The 27,577-nt window shown below is 44.1% G+C and overlaps 1 protein-coding gene across 5 annotated transcripts in view; it reads left to right on the top strand.

The window, feature by feature from the left end:
- Positions 1-27,577, top strand: part of LOC142769268 (uncharacterized) — a 68,448-nt gene that overhangs the window by 32,294 nt on the left and 8,577 nt on the right. For 4 of the 5 annotated variants that reach the window (XM_075872361.1, XM_075872360.1, XM_075872359.1 and 1 more), the window contains 5 exons: positions 5,821-6,028; positions 6,378-6,525; positions 8,685-8,800; positions 23,135-23,255; positions 26,183-26,353. In XM_075872361.1, the coding sequence (XP_075728476.1) occupies positions 5,821-6,028; positions 6,378-6,525; positions 8,685-8,800; positions 23,135-23,255; positions 26,183-26,353 (764 nt within the window). The remainder of the gene's footprint in view (positions 1-5,820; positions 6,029-6,377; positions 6,526-8,684; positions 8,801-23,134; positions 23,256-26,182; positions 26,354-27,577) is intronic. The other variant, XM_075872362.1, reaches the window with a different exon arrangement.

The raw sequence follows: 27,577 nt of genomic DNA, 5'->3' as shown, positions 1-27,577 counted from the left end.
TCCATGAGGGGAACCACGACGTCTTTATTGCGATAGCAGTTGAATGAACAATCTCGGCAAACTTTCCCGTCACCTTCATGTCATGAATATGAATATAGACGTGTAGATAAAACACAAATAAAACAATTTCGATGCACTCCACCGGCGATTCAAACAATCTAACCGGGATTTTAAGCAGTGACGCTCCGCAGCGTGCTGCTTTAGAGTACTGAGCCACGTGTTATTCATGTTTACATGCAATAGGGTTGAGATATTCACCTCTGATGGCTTCCAGATCTTAGACAAGCTTGAGCGCATTAGCTAGCACGCATCCTTCCTAGAGTTTCTTACGCTTCTAAAGCTGTCCTTGAGATGGACACCTATAACTGGCCCCTTTCTGTGAACGCTCGTGTTGTTGAACAAACAAAAAATCACAGCATATCCGCGGAGTGACTGATGATGAGTGGGGCGAAGCGTCCGTCAGTCCATCCGCGCTTCTGTCCGTTCGTTCGTTATTGCTTCCGTTTTTGCGTGCGTAAGTCCGTGAGACCGTCCATGCGTCCGTCTGTGCATCCTTCTGTACGTTCGTGCGTTCGTCCATGAATCCGTGCGTGTATCCATACGTCCATCTCTGCATTCGTCTGTGCGTCGATCCCAGTATACGTCCTTGCGTGCGTCCGTCCGACCATCCGTCCGTCTGTCGGTGCGTCTGTTCATTCGTCCATGCGTTTGTGCGTTCATTCATTCATCCGTGCATATTTGTGTGTGTTTGTTCGTCCGCGCGTTCGACCATGCGTCCATTTATCTAGCGAACACTCCAAGTACCGCCATCTCGCATTTTTTCATGTGTTCATCATATAGGTACCGCCATTCAGCGGACATTCTAAGGACTAATCTAGAGGTGGGTGGCTACCTACTACAAGGATGCCGACGACGACGACTGTTATTACTATACATACGTACATCGCGGATGGACCACCCACGGCTTGGTGCTTCACACCTAACAATATGTCAGAGCGTCTAGTTTTATTTCTTGGCACTAATTGAAAGACACAAGCATAGTGAAAGTTGTTAGATTACACTTGTTCTGTTTGCGCTGGAGCGTTCTTGTTGAGCTTCCGTATATGTGCTTCAGCTGCTCGTCAAAGGTGTGCAGCTGCTTGCAGTCGTTCATGTAACATTCAAATTTCTTGCTGTCACATTCATTGCTTCGCTCTTATGGTGAAACTGTGACTATCTTCGCGATGATTTTTTTAACACCAAAGTGTTTTAGGCTGGCATCCATCAATACTTCAGTGACATATTTTAGTCACTGAAATGATGTCACAAATACGCACAATCAGAACGAATACAGAAGAAGTTTGCTTTAAGAGATTCGAACCCGTGAAGCCGGGTACGCTAACCACTGCGCCATGGTCACTTACTTTGTACGCATTGAACGATACGTCCTTTATATCTACCACTGAAGTGTTTCAGCCTTCTTAGTAAAGTGCAGTGATTCATCATGACCATGACCTATGCGATTGGTTCCTTCAACACGTCGTTTCTAATCGTCCGTCCCATTCGACGCTTTTCCCGAAGCAGGAGTGCGATCACGGCCGGTATGGAGTCACGCCCTCGCTCTCTCTTTTTACAGCCTAAGCAGCTGTCGCGAGTACATTCAAGCTGTTTTTTTTACAGTGACCACGGTGCTATCCGCGTGAGGGCATCGCGAGCCAAACCGGCAAAGCGAGTTTGGCCGCATGTTCATCATCCTCATCATCAGCCTGACTACGTCCACGGCGGGACAAAGGCCTCTACCATGTTCCGCCAGTTAACCCGGTCCTGTGCTTGCTGCTGCCAATTTATACCCGCAAACTTCTTAATCTCATCTGCCCACCTAACCATCAGTCTTCCCCTAACCCGCATCCCTTCCCTGGGAATGCAGTTAGTTACCCTTAATGACTAGCGCTTATCCTGTCTACGCGCTACATGCCCGGCCCATGTCCATTTTTTCTTCTTTATTTCAGCTATGATATCCTTAACCCCCGTTTGTTCCCTAATCCACTCTGCTCTCTTCTTGTCTCTTAAGGTTACACCTACCATTTTCCTTTCGATTGCTCCCTGCGTCGTCCTCAATTTAAGCTGAACCCTCTTTGTAAGTCTCTAGGTTTCTGCTCCGTAGCTAAGTACCGGTAGATACAGCTGTTATATACCTTCCGCTTGGGGTATAGTGGCAATCTACCTGTCATTATTTGAGAGTGCTTGCCGAATCTGCTCCACCCCATTATTATTATTCTAGTTACTTCAATCTCGTGGTTCGGCTCTGTGGTTATTACCTGCCCTAAGTAGACATAGTCTTTTACAACTTCAGGTGCACTATTACCTATCTCGAAGCGCTGCTCCTTTCCGAGGTTGTTGTACTTTACTTTCGTTTTCTGCAGATTAATTTTTAGACCCACCTTTCTTCTCTTTTTGTCTAACTCTGTAATCATGAGTTCCAATTCGTCCCCTGAGTTACTCAGCAATGCATTGTCTTCGGCGAAGCGCAGGTTACTAAGGTATTCTCCATTAACTCTTATCCCTAACTGTCCCCATTGTAGGCTTCTGAAAACCTCCTGTAAGCACGCGGTAATTAGCATTGGGGAGATTGTGTCTCCCTGCCTTACACCCTTCTTGATTGGTATTCTGTTGCTTTCTTTATGAAGCACTATGGTAGCAGTTGATCCCCTGTAGATTTCTTCCAGAATGTTTATATATACTTCATCTGCGCCCTCATTCCGCAGTGTCTGCACGACGGCTGATATTTCCACTGAATCAAACGCCTTCTCGTAATCTATGAAGGCTATGTATAGTGGTTGGCTATATTCTGAGCATTTCTCTATTACCTGATTGATAGTATGAATGTGGTCGATTGTTGAGTAGTCTGTTCGAAATCCTGCTTGTTCCTTTGGTTGTTTAAATTCTAATGTTTTCTTTACTCTGTTAGCAATTACCATGGTAAATAGCTTGTATACTACAGAGAGCAAGCTGATCGGCCAGTAATTTTTCAAGTCCTTGTCATCTCTTTTCTTGTGTATTAAAATGATGTTAGCGTTCTTCCAAGACTCTGGTACTCTTTCCGTTAGGACACACCTCGTAAACAGGGTGACTAGTTTTTCTAACACAATCTGTCCTCCATCTTTCAGCAGATCTGATGTTACCTGATCCTTACCAGCAGCTTTGCCTCTTTGCATGCCCTCCAAAGCTTTTTCGACTTCTTCTATCATTAAGGATGGGGTGTCATCTGGGTTACTGCTAGTTCTTATAGTATTAAGGTCGTGGTTGTCACTGCTACTGTACAGGTCTCTGTAAAACTCTTCCGCTATTTTAACTATCTTATCCATATTGGTAGTTATTTTGCCTTCTGTGTCCCTTAGTGCATACATTCGATTTTTGCCTATTCCAAGTTTCCTCTTCACTGCTTTGACGCTTCCTCCGTTTTTCAGAGCGTGTTCAATTCTCTCCATGTTATACCTTTTTACGTCAGATACCTTACGCCAATTAATCAACTTCGAAAGCTCTGCCAGTTATAATTTGTCTGTTGTACTTGACACTTTCATGATTTGACGCTTCCTAATTAGGTTCTTCGTTTCCTGGGAAAGCTTGTCAGTGTCCTGACCAACTACCCTGCCTCCAACTTCCACTGCACACTCCGTAATGATACTCGTCAGATTATCATTCATTGTATCTACGCTAAGTGTGGTTTCTTCACTAAGAGCCGAGTACTTGTTCTGCAGCGACACTCTGAATTCCTGTACTTTCCCTCTCAGTGCTAGCTCATTGATTGGCTTCTTGCGTATCAGTTCCTGTCGTTCCTCTTTCAAGGCTAGGTGAATTCGAGACCGTACCATTCTATGGTCACTGCATCGTACCTTGCCAACCACTTCCACATCCTGCACGATTCCTGGGTGTGCACTTCTTATAAAGTCTATTTCGTTCTTACTTTCGCCATTAGGGCTCCTCCATGCCCACTTGCGCTTTTTTCGTTTTCGGTAGAAGGTATTCAAAATCCGTAAATTATTTCGTTCTGCGAATTCTACTAGTAGCTCTCCTCTGGCGTTTCTAGTACCGATGCCATTATCTCCTACTGCCTCGTCTCCAGCCTGCTTCTTCCCTACCTTTGCATTAAAGTCGCCCATCACTTTAGTATACTGTATTTTTACCTTACTTATTGCCGATTCGAGGTCTTCATAGAAGCTTTCAACTGAAGCGTAATCATGGCTGGATGTAAGTGCGTAAGCCTGTACTACCTTCATCTTGTATCTTTTATTCAGTTTAATTACGATACCTACCACCCTTTCATTAATGCTATAGTATTCCTCTATGTTGCCAGCTATGTTTCTGTGAATTAGGAACCCCACTTCCAGTTCTCTTCTGTCTGCCAAGCCCCGATAGCAAAAGACGTGCCCATTCTGTAGCACCGTATAGGACTCATCTGTCCTCCCAACCTCACTGAGCCCTATTATATCCCATTTAACACCCTCTAGCTCCTCGAATAGTACAAGACTTCCCTCACTAGATAAGGTTCTAGCGTTAATCGTTGCCAACGTTGGCAATGTTTAACGCCGCATGTTCGTTGCATTGCAAATCAGTTTTCCTGGCCACTTTCTTGTGCTGAATACTGTCAGCTTTCGGCAAATGATGCACCTTCAGGAACGGCGCGCTTTGTTTGCCAAGTGAAAATGTGAGGTGGTGTAATCTCGCTAGCATCGCATGTAGAAAGCTCGGAGAATAGTAGAGGTGCGTGTGGGGACTCTCTGGCTTTCTCGGCACTCATGCATTAGGCAGTGAATGCGCACACGCGAAGCTAATAAGATTTCATTTTGAAGACTGAAACAACTTATATTTAGTGAAATCTAACATGCTTGAGGCTCATGTGTTTAGCTTTATCGCTTAGATGCACGTTAACAACTCAATATGTTTGAAGCCCCGCCGTGGTGGTCTAGTGGCTAAGGTACTCGGCTGCTGACCCGCAGGTTGTGGAATCAAACCCTGGTGGCGGCGGCTGCATTTCTGGTGGAGGCGGAAATGTTGTAGGCCCGTGTGCTCTGATTTGGGTGCACGTTAATGAACCCCAGGTGGTCGAATTTTCTGGAGCCCTCTATATGCGTCTCTCAAAATCATATGAAGGTTTTCGGACGCTAAACCCCACATATCAAATTATCATATGGTTGGAATTCCAGGAGCTTTCCACTACAATGCCATATTTAAACAGGCATATTAGGGTTTCGATATGATAAACGTGTGGTTGTCAAACTCATAGCCTGTACTATGATATGTTCAGTAGCCAGAAAGTTGAGATTACGGGCCACTTTGTTGTGGCTGAGCCCATCGACCGTACTGCGTGTGTATAGGGTTTTAGTGCAACAGCTACAAAGCTGATGGAGGGAAAATTGTTGCTGGAGTGGAAGTCAATTTTCCTATCGAAAGTTTTTCAGCGCTTATTGTGGCTTTTGTGTCTCCTAGATAGGCATACTGTCAGCTTTCTGCAAATGATGCACCTTCGGGAACGGCGCGCTTTTTTTGCCAAGTGAAAATGTGAGGTGGTGTAATCTCGCTAGCATCGGTAAAACATCACAAATATCTTCAATATTTGAAGTGATAATGACGTCCCAAGTGTTGGTGATCTTGCGTTATGATGGTGTCGTAAGACAAATTTTTTTACGCGATGAGTATCTTTCACAATACTAATGTTGACTCCTCCAACGCCGACGCTCAGTTTGTGTTTGATGACGCATACCTATGGCTTTCCTCCTGATTTAGAATATAATTAGTAGACACCAAAGAGTCATGCTGGGTTTCGTTGCGGTCTATTCCCAGCAAAACTGATAATCTGCACCGTAAGCGAGACAGCCACCTCAGAAGACATGTACCCGGATGCCGAGTACTGTGACTACGTCTTCTATACCAACGTGATCACATCAAATGGCCACATTCAAGCGGAAAAGGACCCCGTCAGTTGGAATGTCTTCCAGAGGAGGGGCCCAAAGTACAGGCGTGTGCAGCTGGGAATTTCGTTCAATTTTCAGTAAGTGAGATACGTTGTAGGTACCACTTATATGTATTTATGCTGTTACAAGAGACACCTTTCTGGTAAAGAAGAGGATAACACTTGGAAACAGGAAATTACCTCTTTGTGTTTTTGTCAAAGGCAGTTATCGTTCTTTATAGAGGGACACACACAGTAATCGATGTTTGTTAAGGTGACTCTATTGCTCTTACATAATTTCTGCAGTGCTCTTTAGTGATAATACATATGCTGTAGATGAGCCGATTCATGATTACCAAGTAATCAAGCATTTATCTTGATGTAAAAAACCCGCTATGTTGAGGTGGCTTGTATAATCACCGCAATAAAATTTGAACATTTAATGCAGAAATGTAACTCCAAATGGTTTGGACGATGCCTCCAGCGACCTCGATGCACTACGTAGGGAAGGCATGCGGCACTATGGACTCCTCACTGTGCTTTCGTTTCAAACGAACTTCCGGGAAACCGTTTGGAGCACGAAGGACGTACTTGAGGTGCGTGTTTGCGGCACTTGAGTGCCCAAAACTTTTGAATTGTTACGTACAGTAGTTGTACTGCTCATTGTGTTCCGTTTTTCAAGACATCAGAAAAAATAAGTCACAGCTTCTCCGCAAGTGTTAAGCAGTGCGAGCGGCAGACAGAAATGTGCGCGTTGAATAGAGTAAGGTCTATTAAAATGCCATCCGTAATAAACATAGTAGAGTGAGCTGAATTTCGGGTGTTCTGTCGCCTCTACGCGAAGCGTGCGGCGAGGGCACAGAACGGGCGATGGTGCGAGACGTTCACTGAAGTTCGTGGAAGAAATGCACCCGACGGCACTATTTTGATCGAAATTTGCAATTGTCGCCTGAGAAACACAGCTCCTTCTCCACTGGCACCCCTTACTCGCTCTGTGCTCTCGGAGCCGGCTGGTGCATTTTATGTTTGCTTGAGCTACAGAACCCTGCAACCTTTGCAAGCGTTCTCTCCCACGTGAATTCTAGGGCGCGCGGGGTGATTTAATTAGGATTTCCTAAAGCACATTATGGCCACTGCTAAGTGAACCACGAGTTCCCATATAATTGGTGCTGCTATCGCGTATACTATTTCTACCCGTCGACATCAGTGACGCAGCACTCCTTCGGTATTACGAACGCGGGCCATGTCACTTAATGTAAAATGCGGTATATGTTGTTATGTTACACTGTTTGTACAGGACGGCGGCGACGAAGTTCGTGTCATAATTTGTGGGTAACAAAGGTAAAAAATTGTAACGTCCACTGAGCAACTATTTGCGCTGGGCGTCACTAAATATCAAATCATCGTCGCCGCTTATTCTTCCTACACACGAAAAAATGCAGCTCCACTGCCATGCGACATAAGGAATAGCGTAGCAAGGGCAGGAAGCAAAGTTGGCAAAGTCAATGCACTTTCGTGTAAACTGTCGACGAAAAGATCTCACGCAAGCCTATTGCTTTTGTCCAGCGTGAGTAGAACCTTGTTGGCGAGATTCACAAGTGCAGTGCAGAACATGTCAGCTACATTTCTTTTTTGCTGAACTTTAATACCAACTTTCTGCTCATTACAGCAACTGAGATACGTGTCGTGTGGAGGGATTTTCGTGAGATTGTTTGCCTTTTCAAGTGAACTGTCGTAAAAACCCGGTGAGAGAAAAAATCTGTTGAGACTGGTCGTGGTAACCTTTCATGAGGTGTGCCGGAGTCTCCCGCATGTTTACGGAATGTTTTTTTAAGAACCTTGAATAAAATATTGCAACTACTTCTGGGTCAGATATGTTGCATACGTTATACTTTTCTTGTTCATTTTTGCCTGGTTTCGAGCAATGATAGCCTCAATATTATTTATTTTTGAGCGCTTTACTGGTGGCCTGGCCATGCGAGATGAGATTCATAAATGAACAATGCGGGCCTCTAAACTGGCATGCACTCACAGGAGACCCTAAAGCCACCTAAAATCACTTATTGGCACCGCGGGGAGGAGGTCTCGTATTAGCTTATGCAAGTGGATTTCAACATCGAAAAAACCTATATTAAGCCCTACGAGCAGCCCGTGATGATAAAGTTAGAATTGTCGTTGTTGCTTTTAAAATTTTTTGTATGACTACTGGGCCAACAATGTTAAACTACTCTCTCAAAAAAGAAAAAAAAACTTTCGTCAGGGCTGCGATGAGAATGGTACAATTTGCTTTACCTGTGAAAGAATGCTGGCATAAAGGGGTATTACCAGCCAAATAAAAAATTTCCGAGGAACGTACAAAGGAATGATGGCATGTAATTTATTGCACTACGATGGCCCCTTGTATAACAGCGCAGAGGTCTCTGCGCAATTTTTTATAAATCTTCTTATACTTTCTAAAGGGCCAAAATTATATGTTTAAATGGGCACCGTTAACTAAGAAAATACTGGCCTACTTACCATCATTTTGCATCTGCCGTGGTTTTCGTTGGGGAACACTGCTCGAACGCAAAACTGTATGTCGCGCTGACGGCTGTTCGAAGGATTCAACATGCTACCAGACGTGTGCTTAGATTTAGGTGCGCGTTAGAGGTCCATAGGTGGTCGAAATTCACTGAGCATTGCACTATGGCGTGTCTCACATTGTGGTTTGGGGATGTATAACAATTAATAAATTCTACAATTTATGGTGTTTCAGAAAATGAAAGAGATACAGCGCGAGGAGACATCGAAGATTGTCCTCGCTATTGGCTCCTATGATTTCGGTGGTACTTATAAAAAAAACATGAGAGACGTCTTCCGTGACGCGGTAAAGTAAGTAATTCGAGTGTACATCCTTTCTCCTTCGCCTTGATTGAAGGCTTCACACCATGACGAAGTGAAATTTTGGTGAGATCATGGGGAGGCCTACTTGCTTGTAATTGTGATGGCGTTAGTACCTTCACAGACGTTCAGCGGTTCTTGTACATAAAATTTGTCAAAATGTGCTAGACAGCCAAATATTTATTGTATTTGAAAAAAGAAGGAAGGAAGACATTGAGGAGGCTTTTGGGGTAGGAGAAGATTAGTAGGCACATCCTAGATCACGCGGGCTGAGAAGCTAACAGCACCAAAGTAGATTCATGGGGCTCAGGAGGGCGCTCACGTATCCCCTTATCTATCGCTTCCAAATAGAGGGGCATAAACTGGATATGTTATTTCGATATATATATAGGGCATGGCAGTGTAAAATTGAGGCGTCCCCTGTTCGCTATGTTTGAAGAGTGGAAAACATTTGATTTGCAGGGGCAAATGTATTAACGTCCTCTTTCCGGTAGGCTGGAGTGTGCCTATTATGAATTATTTGAAAATTGAATGAAATGGTTTTTTTTCCTGACACGCGCTTTGAACGGAAGTACAATCGAACGTGGCTGCACGGACACTTTTACTTTAGGAGTTTACAAGAATATGTATACCTAAGGTAAATACTTACAAGATTGGCTAGTCGCGAAAAGAAATTTCAATGAAGGCTGCGATTGGTTGTAGCTCTATCAGGATACACTCCCAAGCAATGCCAAGAAATCAACAACTTTAATAAAATGAATAGTACCAAATCGTTGAATACCGAAAGAGGATATAAAGCTGAAACAAAGAGCATCATAAAGTGACCAGAGAGGCTGTGGACCACGTAGAATATATGAAACAAGAAAAGAAGGCAGTAACTGTTAGAGATCAGAGGACAGCAGAATGAATAAGGAAAACACCCGGAGTGTAGCAGATATGTCACTTGACATAAATTGAAAGAAACAGTCCTAGGATTGTTACGTATTGCGTAGTACAGACAACGGTAGGAGAGAAAGAGACACAGAATGGTTACGAAGAGAAGACAAACGCATAATAATGCCTTGGGTAAATCAAGAATCTTGAAGGAATGAAAAAAGAATCCACTTCCACGGAATACCATAACCTGGAGATCATCGGAAGGTGACTTTGTCCTAAAGAACAGGCTAATATTGATGATTATAATGATCGTGATAATTATCGAATATATGTTGGAGCTTGAGAGGTTAGAAAATTATATAATAAATTTGCAGTCTGGCTCGCGCGAAGTTCTACATCGAAAAACAAATTATTTAGGTATTCATACCTACGTCAACAACCTTCGCTTTGGCGCGTTTCAAAGTAAATAGACCGAACACGAAGACGTGGAGGGCCGAATCGAACAAAGCTCGCTTGACAAAAAAGGCTTGCATTCACTTAAATTTCAAGCAGTGTGCAACCAGTTTTTCATGAAAGTTTAAAATTTTGGAACTATATTTAAAAATATGAACACGAAAATATTGTTATGAGTTGTCTTTCAGTACTTAATTTTACGTTACCTTTTAAGTGTTAAGCCTCATGCAAGCCAAGTATTTCTTGTTATAGCTGATATTGTAGTGGCACTGCAATTTTAGTTGTTTTTGCAAGAGTAATAAATATTTTGGAAATGAGGTGTAGAAAAAAGTTTGTATTTCTCCTCTCTAACTAATAGCTCGCTATATGAATATGTGTTATGCAAGGTTAAGCTGTAGTCGGGAATGTTTATGTGAATGCTAGGAGGAAATCACTCATGGCTTGCTTTCGTGACACAAAAACGTTGGACATTGCTGTTTTTGTTATTTTATGGTTATTTCAATATACTGCAGACTGTCTCTACAAGAAGGAGAGATCGTACTACACAAAAGGGTTACAATAGTGGCCAAAAGTGACAAACACTTTTCAAGGAAACCTTTCACTACTGGATGACGTGTTAAAAGAGTTTAAACAATACGGTCGTAAAGCACAAATGAGCGCACACAAACCTTACACAAAAATATACTATTGTACTGGGAGAACATTTTGTATTTTAGAAAAAAATATTAATTTTACCATCAAAAGTTTCTACGCTTCACACTTCACCGCACAAGATGCTACATTAATTCAGCATGCTATTTACGATGAAAAAACATAGTTGTTATCAATTTTGTTGGGTATTTCTAGCAGCCGTATATGCTTATTGTGGTTGGTTCTTGAGGAGTGGCTTAGAGTTTTGAAATCTAAGTCGACGAGAGAAACCGAGAGAAGACCGCGTTTCTAGCTATAGGCGGCCTCTTCGAGTTCAAGGTCGTGCTTTTTTGGCTTTCCTTCATGCCTGCGACCTTACAACGTGTTATGCATATTGTACTGGCAGGATTGAGGTGGCAGATCGGCCTTGTGTGCATATAAAATATCGTCCTCTTTTCCTCAAGCTTCGATGAACATCTCGGGCGCCTTGAAACAGTACTTCAAGCCACCAAGACCTGCGGGCTAACTCTGAAGCCAGAAATGTGCTCATTCGGGCACGACGAGCTCTTAATCATTGGACAAGCGATTGATAAGTCTTGACTCCATACCGACCCATGGAAAACAGCCGCCATTGCCACCTTCTCGCCACACATCGACAAGAAGGCAGTACGACGATTTCTTCGCCTGTGCGCCTATCACGGGCAGTTCGTTAAAAACTTCACCCACATTTCCGAGCCACTCACTTCACTAACCTTACCAGGACTTACGAGGAGTTCAAGAGAGAAACGCAACAAGAGGAGGCATTTCAGAAGTTGAGGGTGAAGTTGAAGTTGAAGTTTATTCATCATTGAAGCGTACATCTTTATTGAATGGTTTAATGGGAAGGGAGGGGCGAAAAGGCAACTAAATGCCAGACAATGCGCCTATCCCCGCCCCGACCAAAATAATGCACAACACTCAGTATATCTTTAGAGCATGAACACAAATTCAATACAGCGAAGAAAAAAGATGAAGAAAAGGAAGAAAAGAAGATGCAGCGAAAATAAAGAGAGTGCAGAGGGAGAAGAGATAAGATAATCCATGACGCTTATACAGGCACTTTTTACACATTCAAAAGAAACCTTAATAATACAGTCGTAGTTTTGACCAGTTATTAACAAGTGACAGGTCACGAAGTGCATAGGACCCTGGCTGGCTTGCACAAATTTAAGGCGCAATACATTTATTTGCCTTTTCGTCCCTCCCTTCCCACTAAACTATTGGATAAAGATGTATGCTTCAATGGTGAGTAAAGTTCAAGTTCAACTTCAACTTTAACTGAAACGGCACCTACCGACTTATTCATTACTTGCGGATTTTGACGAATTTACCGAGACAGAAAACACACCGACGCAAGCAGTGTAGGACTCGCGCAACTCTTGTGCAGAAGACTAACGGGCTGTAAATCTTTATTAGTTACGCTAGCTGGCCGCTATCCAACGCTGAAGAGAATCATTCCACAACAGAAAAAGAGTGCCCTGTTATCATCTGGGCTATGTCGAAGTATCGCTTCGGCATCTATGGCAGGCGCGTCAAAGTTGTAAGCGCCTACCACACCTTGTGATAGCTAGCTACCTTGAAAGACCCGTCCGGTCATCTTCCAAGATAGAGCCTGAGACTTCAAGAATATGATTACGGGGAGAAGGCGTCTGAAAACTACCTTAACTTTAGGTAAACAGGCAGGCATACAGTATGGAGCCGTTTGCACTAGCTCGCCCTATACATCCTTCTCTTTCCTATATTGTTCATTTGTGGCACCCCATAGCATCACCCCTGGCGGCAAAGGCACTATCTCGGTGCTTGGTTGGCCCGAGCAATAACGCTTCAGCAAGGGTGACGTGAACGTCAGAACGCGATCGCGCGCTGGCGGCGTTAAGAGGTTTAATTTCACATGTCACGTCAGTGACTTGGCGCACCACATGGTACGAACCCGAGTAAAGCGAAGTCAGCTTTTCGCACAGGCCAACTCGCCGTGACGGCGTCCAAAGAAGCTCTGTGTCACCTTGAGTGAAGTAGACATCTTGGTGACACGCGTTGTAGACCAGTCGTTGTCGTTTTTGCGAATCACTCAGGCGCAGGCGAGCAATCTCACGTGCTTGTAGAGCTCTAGAGATCACATCGTGGAAGTATTCTGATGTGTGGCTAACGGCAAGAGGGACCGTGTCAAAAGGCAACGAAGGTTCTCGTCCGTAAAGAAGGAAAAATGGCGAAAAATTTGCAGTATTATGCCGGGACGTATTAGAGGCAAATGTCACAAATAGGAGCGCGTAGTCCCAGTCACGATGGTCGGAAGAAACGTCCATGGCGAGCATGTCCGTGATGGTTTTAATTAGCCTTTCCGTGAGTCCATTGGTTTTAGGATGATACGCCGTTGTGAACTTGTGCTTTGTATCGCAGTAGTGTAATATGTTTTGGGTAACTTGTGATAAAAAAGTAGCGACCCTGATCAGTAAGCAGTTGCCGAGAAGCGCCATAGTAACATACGGAGAGACGGAGGAGTTGTGGGACCACCGAGCCTAAAGATTATATCTCTGAGGTGAGGGTCACGGCTTTGCTGACATGCGATGTTGCTGAACGCGGAAAGTGCCGAAACGCAAGTAAACTCATCGCTCTCCGAAAGGTCTACTGGGTCTACTGGATGACGCAACAAGCAATCAACATCCTCATGGTGGCGGCCTGATTTGTAGACAACCATGTAGGAATATTCCTGTAGCCGTAGAGCCCACCGGCCGAGACGTCCACTAGGATAATTTAAGGACGACAACCAGCAGAAGGCGTGGTGATCAGTGACAATCGTAAACGGGCGTCCATACGAATACGGCCGAAAATTAGCCACTGCCCAGACGAGCGCGAGGCATTCGCGATCTGTGATGGAGTAAGTTTGCTGTGCTGACGATAAAATACGGCTAGCGTATGCAATAACGCGCTCGCAGTCATGCTGTCGTTGTGCTAAAACGGCTCTGATTCCGTGGCCACTGGCGTCGGTACGCACTTCCGTTGGAGCGCATATATCACAACGACCGAGAATCGGTGGTGTCATAAGTCTAATGGTCAGTTCAACGAATGCTCTGGCTTGTCCAGGTCCCCACACAAAAGTCACATTTTTTAGTAGTTCCGTGAGTGGGCGTGCGACGTCAGCGAAATTCCTCACAAATCTACGAAAGTAAGAACAGAGGCCCACAAAGCTTCGAACGTCATTCGCAGAGGTTGGCACAGAAAAATTTTTGACGGTGCGAACCTTCTCAGGATCGAAACGAACACCAGAAGAATCAACAAGGTGTCCAAAAACAGCTGCCGGCGGCCGATGTGACATCTTGACGAGTTTAGCTGGAGCCTTGCATTGCATAAAACCGAAAGAATTTATTGAGAGAAGCTCGAGGTGAGTTTCGAAAGTTGGCGAAAAAACAATGACGTCATCAAGGTAGCATAGGCAGATTGACCACTTGAAACTGTGGAGAAGAGCGTTCATCATTCGTTCGATTGTAGCCGGGGCATTGCATAAACCGAACGGCATTACTTTGAACTGATATTGCCTGTCGGGAGTTATAAATGCTGTATTTTCACGGTGCAGATCATCAACTGATATCTGCCAGTACCCGGAACGAAGGTCGATGGAAGAGAAATTTGCTCTACTAAGGCAGTCAAGAGCGTCATGTATCCGTTGTAGAGGATACACGTCTTTTTTATTGTAACTTTGTTAAGATTTCTGTAGTCGACACAGAACCGCCAGCTGTTATCCTTCTTTCTCACGTGCACAACGGGCGAAGCCCAATGACTTGAAGAAGGTTCAATGATGTCTCTGGCAAGCATCTTGTCGACTTCTTGCTGGATCACGTGGCGCTCGGGGGAGGAAACCCGATAGGGTCGCCAGTGTACTGGATTTGCACCGCCGGTGTTGATCGGATGCTTTACGACGGTCGTTTGTCCTAGGGGTCGGTCGTGGAGATCAAAGACTTCTTGATACGACGCAAGCAGGCCCCTAAGCGCAGACTTATGCTGGGCCGGGAGATCACAGGCATTAATTTTAGTTATGCAGTATAGTGTACTGTCCGACTGAATACTGGCAGACTACGGTGTATCCTCTGTTAAGGCGGATATGGGATAGTCGCCGGCCGGGGCAAGTGTTGCAAGGGATATCCCCCGTGGCAGCACTTCAGAGCAAAGTCCAAAGTTCAAATAGGGAGACATGCCACGTTGTTCTTCATTGTGATGATGGTGCGTGGGAACGCAACATTGAGCGAACACAGGACGGTAGGATTAGGTTTATTTATTTCAGTTTATTTCAGTTATTAGTACAGAAAAAGGAACAGTATACAAAGTATATATACAGGAGGAGGTTCGAAAGCACAAGGCTGCAGGGGGACCTCCTCTTCGAAATGGGATTAAAAAATTTACTCAATTAGCAGTAGCAATGAACACAGAGAAATGAGTAAATTGATAAAACCAACACTAACTACGAAACAAGTAAAAAGAAGAGTGGAATAAATAATATAACAAGATAAAAACATCTAGTAGTTTATTAAGTACGAATACAATTGTTTTTTAAATGTGCCAATAGTCGAGCATTGCTTGATGTGAGATGGCAATGAATTCCATCATGATAATGCTGAGAAATATGCAGTGTGGCGACCAAGATTAGTGCGGATAGTAGGAAGTAGAAAATTTCCATTTGAAGCGAATCTAGTACGGTGTAAGTTAGACAAAGCATTAGGATAAAAGACGCTTGATGGGACAAGATGGTGCAAGGATTGGAACAGCATGATAATGAGGTGATATTTAAATAGACTAACAGTAGAAAGTATTTCGAAGTTACGAAGCAATGATGTTGCACTAGAACGATATGAACTGAAAGTCATTAGTCTGATGGCTTGGTTTTGAATGTGCTGAATGGGAGATAAGTGGGTGAGGTATGTATTTCCCCAAGTGGTGATGCAATAATTAATATGGCTGTGAATAAAAGCATAATACAACTTGATTAGAGTTGAAATGTTAATATAGTAACGTGCTCTGATTAGAATCCTGACACCAAATGCTAGTTTTTTGCGCAAATGAATAACATGATTAGAGTATTTTAGGTTGCTGTCGAGGTGAAATGACATAGTCGCCATCAGCCACAGGTGGATAAGAAGAGACGTCGATATAAGTCACAGCTCGACAAGATAGGCGAACATAGTTGGTGGAACATAGCTTTGTTGGCGCAGGATCAGGAGGCTCAACGGCGTGCGGTAGGATGAGCTGAACAACACCAGCAGAACAGTCAATTAGGGCGGAATGCTCTGACAGAAACTCGAGTCCCAAAATGATGTCATGTGGGCAGTGGTCCAGTACGTAAAACAGAACAGTGGTATGACATCCAGCAACAGTAACGCGGGCGGCACACATCCCAGTGACCGCTGGTGTTGCACCATCGGCTACTCGGACAACAGTGATCGGAGCAGGAGTGAGCACTTTCTTGAGTCGAGCACAAAGACCGGAGTTCACGACTGATATGTGAGTGCCGGTGTCAATAAGTGCTGCCACAGAAGTGCCGTCAAGTTGTTGTGTCCGGGTATCGTGTGTAGAGGAATTTTGGGGTCAGATCCCCTCTAGGAGCTGCGCCCGTCAGCTTTCCGAAGACTGGCGGTAGGAGGGTGAGGGGGAGCAACGTCGGTTAGTTGAGCGGGACATGCGTCCAGAGGGCGACGGTGAGTGGTTCGGTTGGGCGGTCTTGGAGGGCGAAGCATCGTCTTGTTCCGCGTGGACCGGCATCCGAGAACCAGCAGGTGGGCATCGGGTGTTGGCATAATGCGACCATGGCTGCCAAACCCAGGAAATGCGGCAATGACGTGAAATATGGCCGACTCGTCCACAATTGAAGCAGATCAGCCTGTCATTGGAAGTTCACCATTCTGCCGAGTTCCGGTAACGTGGGCGGTTGTTTGGTACACGGTACAAATTAGGTGTACTGGGCAGCCGGTAGTCAGGTCGGTTAACGGGGCATATCGTCTGAAGTCCGGTGTTGGCCAGTTTCTGGCAAACGACACTCCTGATCAAAGAAATCGTGGCGCGAAAGTCGTCGGGGGCCCGGACTTGGTCGGACAGGGGAGACGGTGCCTCCAATTCATGGCGCACAATGCGCACGATATTGTTGAAAGCAGCAGGTGCTGGTGGCAAACGGGCGTCCTCGCACGTATATGTTGCAGCCGTGTTGGGAAGACGCGAGAAGTGTGGAGTGATACGGCGACTTTTCGCGTCTTCGAAGCGTCGGAATTCATTAATAACGTCGTCTACAGTCGACGAGTTTCGAAACACAAGGAGATTGAAGGCGTCATCGGCGATTCCTTTGAGGATGTGCGCGACCTTTTCAGATTCCGGCATCTTGTCGCGTCAACCTTCCGGCAGAGGGTGAGCACATGTTGTATGTATGTAACGTATGACAAAGTGCAGGACTGGAGTCCGCACCCTAGTTCTTTCTGCGCTGCACGACGACGCCCAATGGGCTTGCCGAAGAGATGGATGAGTATTGTTTACAGATGTACCAACTCGTGATATCTTCCTCGTTGTTGGACAACCAAACTTGAGCTGTGCCATCAAGGTAGAAAATAATATTGGCCAACATGAGCGTCACATCCCAGTTGTACAGAGTGCTCATCCGTTCGTACAGCTGAAGCCATTCCTCTACATCAGTACTGTCACTGCCCGAAAAAGTGCCTGGGTCACGCGGTTAGGTCAGGACGACGGTGCGGTTAGTAGCGGCTGGATGCGGTGCTGTTGGTTGCTGCGTAGTTGGTCGAAGCACGGTTGGGATAGTCTCAGACGAATCCTCGTTCTCGTTTTGATCAGGCATTGCACAGGCAGCCAAAGAACGTCCGCTGCGTAGAATCGTCATGGTTGTTGACTGTGGGAAGACACGCACTCTCCACCAAATTGTTACAGGAGAAGGCATCTGAAAAATACCTTTACTTTAGGTAAACCGGCACGCATACAATATGAAGCCCAGTCTTGACGAGCTCGCCCTCAACATTGTCCTCTTTCCTATAATGTTAATTTGTGGCACACAGTAGCAATATGACATAACCATTGTTGACCAATCCAGCTTAAAACACTCGAATGGCAACTACTTGTCTCGTGCCCCCTTTGACCAACCACTGCCCCACAACCCAAATGATGACTGCTTCTTGGTAACAATAACGGCCAACGACTTCACTGAATGACAGCGAGCTGATCTCCATTTTAGCGGCGGGATCTAATACCTTCCGGTCAGGAACTACAAGAGGGTACTTATATTGTCTTTTCTGCGAAACGGCCTTCACCAAAATATTTTCTCGCCACTTCAAGCTAGCACGTTAAACACTCTCAAGTGGTCGAAATTTCCGGAGCCCCCCACTACGGCGTCTGTCATAATCATATGGTGGTTTTGGGACGTAAAACCCCACATACCATCATCGCTTCGAGCCAAGTACCTTCTTGTAGTGTCTTCAGCTCTACGACGAGAACTTCTCCAGCCTCTGAACGACAATCCGATGGCGGGACACCTTGTGGTATCACGAACGCTGGCGAGGATACAAGACAGGTACTCCTGATCATGGCTTACCACCGACGTCAATCGTTACGTGAGGACATGTCGAGACTATCAGAGAGTGAAGACACTGCCCACAAGAACAGAAAGCTTCTTCCAGCCAACCTGCCTTCTCAGGCGATCATTCGAGCAGATCGGGATGGCCCTCCTGGGGCCATTTTCTATGTTGACTTGCGCGAAGATGTAGGTCGTCGTAGCCAATGACTACCTCACCAGCTACGCCAAAACAGGAGCCCACCTGAAAGGCAGTGCCACGGAGGTTAGCAAGCTTTTCGTTCAAAACATCGTCCTTCGACATGGCGTCCAAAAGGCTCTAATCCCCGAGTGAAGTACGGAATTTGCTGCTGACCTGACTCGGGCAACCCTGAGACAGCCAGCCAAGCGACCCTCGTACAACAACTTACCACCCGCACACCAATGACCTGACCAAGCATCTGAATAAGACCATCGCCGACCTGCCGGCCATGTACGTCGACGTCGAACGCAAGACATGCGACACCATCCTTCTGTACGTGACCTCCGCATACAATGTGGTCACACAGGAGACGACGCAGATATCGCCATACAAGTTCGTCTACAGAAAGAACCCGGCCATGACGCTGGACGGCATGATACTTAACGCAGATAGTGAAGAATACGTTGATGTTACTGTCTACCTTCAACGCGCTGAAGAAACTCATCAACTCGCCTGCCTGCGCATCATGAATCAGCGGATAATCGATAGCCCCGACTACAATCTTCTGCAAAGCTTCGTGGTATACCAACCCAGTGACAGTGTTTTGGTATGGACACTGTTACGCCGACGTAGACTCAGTGAAAAACTTCTGCTATGATACCTCGGACCAAACAGAGTAATTCAACGTCTCAGCCCACTCTACTAGGAGGTTGTCCCCAATGGCTTGACTAACTCTTCACGGGCCGTGAACGGTTTGAAGTTGTCCATGTAGTGCAGCTCAATTCGCACAATGCGCATTAGCGAACATGAGGACTGTATCTTTTTATTTATTATTGTATTTGCTTGCAAGTGCCTCTTGTTGATTGTGCTTTCATTTTTTGAAGACTGATTCAGACTACGTCTTTTTTGTTATGAAGGCCATGCCACAATCTTCCCTCAAGTATTCTTATCGCCCCGTTACACAGTAAGTTGTTTTCTGCAGAAGTCATGCCTGCTGTGTTCGAGAAGCTTCGGGGCTGTGGTAGAATATTTTGTGTGAATTACCCGCTCAACGTGGACATTGCAGATTATTCTGGAACTCACGTGGCCGCTGGGGATAGCACTTTAGTATTCGACTGCCGACGCTCTCTCCGCCACTAATATTGCCAGTGTGTGTCGCTGTAATCTCACCTTCCATTCACTGGTCACAAGGCCAGCCTAATAAAACAGTTTATCCTTGAACCTGCAGTCTGCTGACAATACCATGACAATACCATCGTATACACAACAGTGTTTTGCGAAAAGCCTTGTTTGAATGAATGAATTGACGCTGCAAGAAATGTTAATAATATGGATAACCTACAAGTCGGAATTGGCATTAAAACGAATCCTCGTAGCATGTCTGGTAGGACGTACCACAAGAACTTCTAGTCAAGCACTTGACTAGAATAATAGAATAAGGCAGAATAAGGCAATAGAATAAGGCATAAATTCACCCAATCGATGAACAAGTACACCAGAGTGTCAATATTATACGCCTAATTCCAGAGCCAGGGTCGCTGTCGTTTTGGTCAATGTACTTGAAATATAGACAGATTGGTACCGGCGTTGTCAGAGTTCATACAACCAAATGCCATTAAAGAAGAGTTGTAAATAGGCTCAGCTGACCCCCATAATTTAAATGTTGCATGATACCAGCAAAATATTCGAAATCCTTTGGCGAAATAAATGGAACTCAACATGTAAAGTCCAAATCCTGGCCTTAACTTTTAATACGACCTTTCACGTCAAATATCTCTTCGGGTCGTTATGCTGTATGAAATGAAAAACATAGCACTCAAATATTCGAGTTCCGACGCTCTCTCCACCACTATTATTGCCAGTGTGTGTCGCTGTATTCTCACCTTCTATTCACTGGTCACAAGGACAGCCTAATAAAACAGTTTATCCTTGAACCTGCAGTCTGCTGACAATACAATGGCAATGGCATTATCAGCAGACTGGAATTGTATTGTACCATTGTAACGACAATACCATTGTCAATACCATGACAATGGTATTGTCATTACAATGATATATCATTAAGATGTTGACCTGCGCAAAGTACAGTCAGCTACTCCTCCAGCAAACACAGAAAAGTTGCTGAATTAACCCTGCTTGTTTTAAGAAGCAGGCGGCACAGTTCAGTAACGACACTTTTTATTGTTTATAAGCACATGTATTCTTGAGTTCCTACAAACGAAACACATACACACATATCCATTGTTAGCACAACGACTGCTAATAAGATATTCTTATTGGAAAAAAGCATTCATTGCAATTAGGAGGAACCGCCATTCAGTAAGATACTGTAGTGAGTGCATGGCAGCTAAAATGAGAGTGTTGTACAAGGTGGCAGGCAGACAAGGAGATGCTGAGCATAACTCTCAATTAAATGGACGAGTTGCATAAATGCCAGCAGCACAGTTAAAAGCCCCGACATGTTTAAGCAACCCATAGGTGAGCCAATATTGAGCATGAAAACATCAATAATAACATGCAATACCATGGTGGTCGAGGTAGTGGAAGGGAGTATGAGCATGTATTGATTTAAGCATTTTGCGTGACCCAAGTGACGTGCATGTCCACAAAACGTGCGACACTACTCATACACAATGGCGGCCGTTGGCTGCTTTCTATAATTACGCACATATGGCGTTGCAACCATTCTTTTTTGCAACTTGCCTCTAGTGCTCTTTTCTCATTCCAGTAGTTAGATTTGAACGCATATCTTACTGATAAAAAAAGACATGCAAGTTAACCGGAGCGAATAAATGGTTAACCCGTAGCTTTGTTCCAGATGCTCTATCATGCGAATCAGTCTACAGAAAGTCCCGTTTGAGCTATGCACCCAGCAGCGTGGCTTGGGGAATAATCTTACTTACTGTTCTACATTTCTAGGTGTTGAGCTTACTTCAATGGTTTGGCAGGTATCTTCTGCTGAGAACACCTGTAGAAAACCCTGACCACTGCTTCATGAATGTTATTCAGTGGCTCTAATTGAAGCGACTACACAAACAATTATTTGGGAAGCCGGAAAAAAGTATAATAAAATTTAAAAAATTTTTGATCTTTAGATGAATGATCAATGCTTTGGTTAAAATAATCTCACGGATGGACGTTGAACTGCCTCTTTCAAAAAATAAAATATAACTAGCGATCCTTTATCGCAACTAAATTACTTCCACATTGCACTGATATCACGCCATTATCCACTGCACTATTCAAGTATTACCGGCCTTTAAAGCCCACTGCCGTAAACAGATGATAACGGTCCGCATTCACAGCCGCAAGATTTACCAGACCTCACAAAATGCCGGCTGCATCAACTTGATGGCAGCTCATGTAAAGAATTTCGCTTGAACAATAAGTCAGATAGTTTTATTGTTAAATAATTATACCCTTGCAGAACAATTGCATGATAAGTTTGCTGAGAGAAAATCATACCAAACTATTGTAAAATATACAGCCTAAAGTTTTGAACCTTGCGCCGGCAAATCTAATTTACAGCAGATGATGGCGGCAGTCAGCCAGTTTTTTTTCTCTGCAGTGCAGAGCACCCACCTGAGACAAAACTTCAGTTATCGTGCTTCAGGGGGTGGATTTTAAGCGAATTGTTGTTATTTTCTTGGGGTAAAGCATGAATTTGCACGCGCTCTTGCGTGAACAGCCTTAAATTTTGCATATCATTGTGACAAAAAAATTCAGTAAATCTACCTCATCGCACCTTGTCGATTAAGGATGGAATCACAACATGGTAGCCATAGATACGTCTTACTTTCTCTTGAACACAAATGCAGACGTTTCGACTTTCTCCCATGCTTCGAAATAACCGTACTACTGTAGAGAAATCTATCCATGACTTCAGTCAGGTGAGTAGCCGTAGCAACGCCCCCCTTCTCCTCCCGTTTCAAAAATTTTGTTTGGGATGATTGTTATTCTGAAAATAATGAACTCTCAAGGTGACTCTTCAACTAGTCACAACCTTTCACAAGCGGGTCCTTCTAAAGAAAATTTTATAAGTTCAGTTGTTACATAGTACAGACCTGCCTCTAGCATATATTTACGGTTGGCGTGTGTTTGTAAACCCATACCAGACTATTTACGGTAGTGATTAGGCTCTTTACTACGTCGTGCAGAAACAGGTCCAACACAAATAAAACCGCATTCACGTCCACGGCATTCGATTTCCCGGGGCGATAGTGCACTAAGAAAAACAACTTTCTTCAAGGAAAAAAAAGCGCGAGTGCATGGCCTCTACTCACATATTCGCAGTCAGAAAGTACGATAGTGCACAACATGCTTAAATGGTACTCACAGCCGCCCTGCCTCTGAAAGGAAGACTTGTTGGCAGCATACACATTGCGACAGCTTGTCGATCTTTAGGCAATCTCCTGCGTCAATTTCAGACAAATACTCCGAACAAGGAACTAGATAAATGATATTTTGTTTACGAGGAATGACATCAGGTACGAAAATGCATCCCATAGGGTATAAAAATCGAAACTCATTTGAAGCGAACAGGATACTTCCACAAAAGATGCTACAACTTGCGGTCGTTGTTCTCTCGCCACAGCGATTTGAGTGCAAACATCGTCGTGTTAATATCTTCGGCGGGATGGATCAGCCCCCAGGGGGCCTGCATCGCCGCACCACCCAACCCAGTCAGCACCGCTAACCAACGCTATTTCGACTTGGTGAGTTGTCTTGCGACAAGCAAGAGTGTGCCTTCTCCGCGCACCTAATTTTTCTGTTGAGTGAAACCACCGTCTGTGCTGTGTGTTGCAGTACATTAAGAAATCCGGTAAGGTGTCAGGTTGAGAGACCCAGCAATCAGAGAAGTTGATCTCAATGTATGACCTCTGTGATAGAAGAATAGGTCTAGTTTGCCGAATACGCCATAATATCTTAATGTTTATGAGATGCTGGTGCTGTTGCCGTTATTCACCATTGCGCTGGCCCCATATTTCATGCAAAATAATCATTACTCCCTGCGTCTCTGATTGAGGACCTTAGGTTGTAGTTAAGTGCAGTGAAAATGAGCTTCAAAGTATGCAATACTGTAGCGACGGGAACAGACCGTCTCGAAGTGAGGGTCATTCGGCAACCACAACACGTCGCTTGTATAACTGTAAATGCTGACAATAAGCGGCTCTCATGCACTGATGACATTAATCCTTGAAGCATAAGATGGCTTGAACTTTGCGTAACAGGCGTAGTAGCGTCGCACCGTAAATTAGTTTGCATAAGTTCATCATATTCACGGCCAAGTAACAGTGTAAGTGCGTGTGTGGAAACTAACAAAAGATTCAACGCAACCTTTATTGTAACACGGGTGCAATAGTAACGCTGCAAGGACGTGTATGGAAGCTTGTCACTTCGCAGACTGCTTTCAAGATAGGGCCTACGAGGCCATAGGAAAAAACAGGGCCGACGGCAGTTCTCTTCCTCTATGACCGTGCCAAGTCGCAACATAAGCATTGCACTGTTTGCGAGCAGAGATTGAAAAAAACCCTCGCAGATACTGGAGCAGGTCAAGAAGCTGAAGTACATCGCATGTTTTTTTCGGTGACTTCCCCTTCGCCCACGGGGTCTTCTTCTGGAGACATCTAACACCTTTAACCTTGTTATCCACGAAATACACATGGTAATTCTCGTCTATAGTACTACGGCGGATTACGATTAAGAATTTCGGCCCAGCTCTTTGTAAGTCGTAGGAAGTTTCAACTCGCCATTTGTTGTGCAATTCCAGTTGTGATATGCCTCGAAATATTTTGAAGTACTAAATCATTCACACGAATACAAACATAATTGTACTCTTTCGCTCGACAAAATTAGGCCTCTTATATGGTTCCTTACCTGACATAGTGTCTATGTAAGGTGCGTTTTCGAAGAGGTCTGAAGCACACGCGTGTCTAAGCGCTATAATTCTCAACTTACAGCCCGATTTCACGTATATCATTCCAGCTCAAATCCTGTTTTTCTCAAGTTTTGCCCAATAGTTCGCGAAGGAAAATGGTGACGCAAGTACGCACTGGACAAATACGCCTAAGATATGAAAAGTTGCTAAAATGGCAAGATGTTTATTTATTTATTTATTTTATTTGAAGATACTGCTAGCCTCAATCTGAGGCTGTTACAGGAAAGGGGGTATCTTCAAGTAGGCCTCTACGTAAGTAAGGTTGAATCAGACAATGCATATGTTCTCTACATTAACTATACAAGGGCTACTAAATGATGGCAGTAATAAACAGCATATTACAATGGAGATACATAATCAAAAGAACACAGTTTAACTAGGCACTAATATAAGTTAGGTTCGACTAGACAGTACATCAGCACTAGGCAACAAATTATACAATCGCTACAAAAATGACAATATGACATCCAACACACTCAGTGTAAGGCGCGACAAGTACAACATAATTTTTATTTATATTTATTTATTCATACTGTCAGCCCTAGTGCGAAGACAGGAGTTGGGGTGACATATCTGGCATGTACAAAGAACATATATAGAAACAAGTTTCACACTGTACGCTCAAGTTGCACACTATATGGAAATAAGAAAGCAAAAACGCCAAACTATATCAGAATACGTTCCGCATAGGTCACGGATAAACGAAGCTTGTTCGAATACATCTCGTACACGTCACCAAAAAGAGAAAAAAGATTTAAAGTGATATAGTACATATTGAACATATTGATATAGTACATTGAACATATTCAGCCAACAAGGCACAAGCAATTCGGTTACAAAGCCTGTTCGAACCTTTTGTAAATTGCAATGTTCCACTATGTATTCAGGTAATTGATTCCAGTCATCGATGCTCCGAACCAAAAACGAATACTTTAATAAATGTGTTGTATAGCTAAGTGGTGTTATATGTTTCGAGTGTTTTTTTCTGAATGTGGCGAATGGCTGTAGTGCGATGTGTTCCTTTAGGCGAACCTTGTAGTGTCCATTGAGTATGTAAAAAAAAAAATATCAGTCGATTATGTTACATTTTTAGTTTCACTGTCAATAAACCGGCTCTGTCTTTAAGCTCACTAATAAACAAAGTTCTGGAATAGGAGTTGAAGATCAACCGAAAGACTTTGTTTTACGCTCACAATTCAGTGCGTTTGTTTTGGTGTATGGTAGCGCAATTGCGGAATTCATGAGTAGCGCGATTTCCCAGCAGTAAAAATATACTGAGAAGTGAAACATATTATTGTGTAACGCAGAAATCTTGCTTGGAGATAATAACTGTAAAGCATCGCCTGATATCTTGGAGATAAAAGCTTCGAGTGATGTACACTTGAAAGCATCGTTTGTTAGGCCTTTCCAATCTCGAATTGCTTGCGCAAAAAAAGGATGCCTGGAAATGTCGTTGTGAAACCTGTATTCAGCTAAGTGCTTGGTATGTTTAGTTCGGGAACTAGTTGTATCCGAGTGTAGTAATAGTTGTTTGCATTGATCTTCATGCTGCCATTAAGAAGAAGGAAAAGAAACTTAAGGCGAAGCATGTTTAGCTGGAAATGTCCAGTACAAATGTACGAGTATAAAATTTTTGATACGGTGGTGTTCCCGCCGCGTTTATTCGCAATCGTTTTTTGAGTACAATTTCGCAGCTCTTTTCAGGGCTATGCTTGGTACGCGGTGTCACAGGGAAACACATACAAGATACCATCGACAATTACCGGACTCTCCTTCGAAATGTCCGCGCTTCAGTATGTCATGAAGGTTCACGTAATTTCCCTCCCCAGAAGCCTTTACCAGCCCTGCGTGTCCATGAAAAGACAACGAGAAGCGGTAAGGGTCTTTCCAATTCAATTGTGTTCCAATTTCAGTACGTTTACATCTGAACTCAACTGAGAGAAAGAGAATTTGAGGTGTTGTATTTTCTTTGTTCGACGAAGCATATTCATAACTTGGAGAGAAGAAAAGAAGTGAAAGTATTGGGAATCATATTTGCAGTAAATATAATGCATATGTGAACAAAGTAATGGGGCGAGAAAATAACTCGCCACTGCCAGGTACAGAACCAGTGACCTTGATATAACGCCTTCGGTACTTCACCAACTGAGCAACTGCAGCGCCATCTCCTCGTCCACTCTATGGGCCAAATTGGCCCATTTGAACCTGGGAGTGTTACCCGTCGCCGCTAGTATCCGTGACGGTCAGTTTTAAATTCTCCTTCTTGCTGATGTCACGGAGCATGTGATTATATTGCGAACTGGTAACCAATAAATTATTTTTCACATACTATCTAAATGCATCCAGTCTATCAAAACGAGGGTGCTATCCGAGATCGCCCTAGTTTCCTCTGGGTTTATCTCACGTTGTGCTGACAAGAAAGTGGAGAGCGAGAAAGAAGGTTTGCATAAAGTTGCTACGAATGCGCACATGGTGTCCCGTTTGCATGAGCGGCATTTGCAGTTGTTTGAGTGAAGAACACCACGCGCAAACTCTTCAGTACCTCCGCTTATCAAACACATCAACAGCGCAACAACTCCAGCCTGAGTGCTGCACTATTTCTTCTGCAAATGAACGTCACACGGTCCGCGTCGCAGCGACACGGCCGCTGCAGTGGTGGCGTAATTACTTAATCACGTCGTCTACTATGACGGTGTAATTACCGCAGCCTCAACAAAACATCGCGTAGATTTATCTTAAATGGGACTGTTCTGATTCACACAGAATTATTTTTTCAGGTTTACTAACCAATGTTTTATTGCAATTCAGCTAAAGTTAGCTTGATATTTGCGAGCGAGGTTCAAAATATTTTGGCTCTAATTTCTACACTGTTAAACACCTATGCTTTATATGGCCCTAAGTACCTTGTTATTAGCTTTACGTGGCTTTCTCCGATTGGACTCAGGGAGGTACGGCCTAATTACCTTAGTATTAACATAACGTGACGTATTTATCTTACCCCCATATACCAGACCAACCCTTCACTCAACTCTTCATCTTGACTTGAGAAAGTACATGAAAGCGCCGTTTCTCGGCAGAGGAAATCACTAAATATTATCG

Source organism: Rhipicephalus microplus, chromosome 8 (genome assembly GCF_043290135.1).
Source record: "Rhipicephalus microplus isolate Deutch F79 chromosome 8, USDA_Rmic, whole genome shotgun sequence".
Lineage (NCBI taxonomy): Eukaryota > Metazoa > Arthropoda > Arachnida > Ixodida > Ixodidae > Rhipicephalus > Rhipicephalus microplus.
This window is presented reverse-complemented; position numbering and strand designations above follow the sequence as displayed.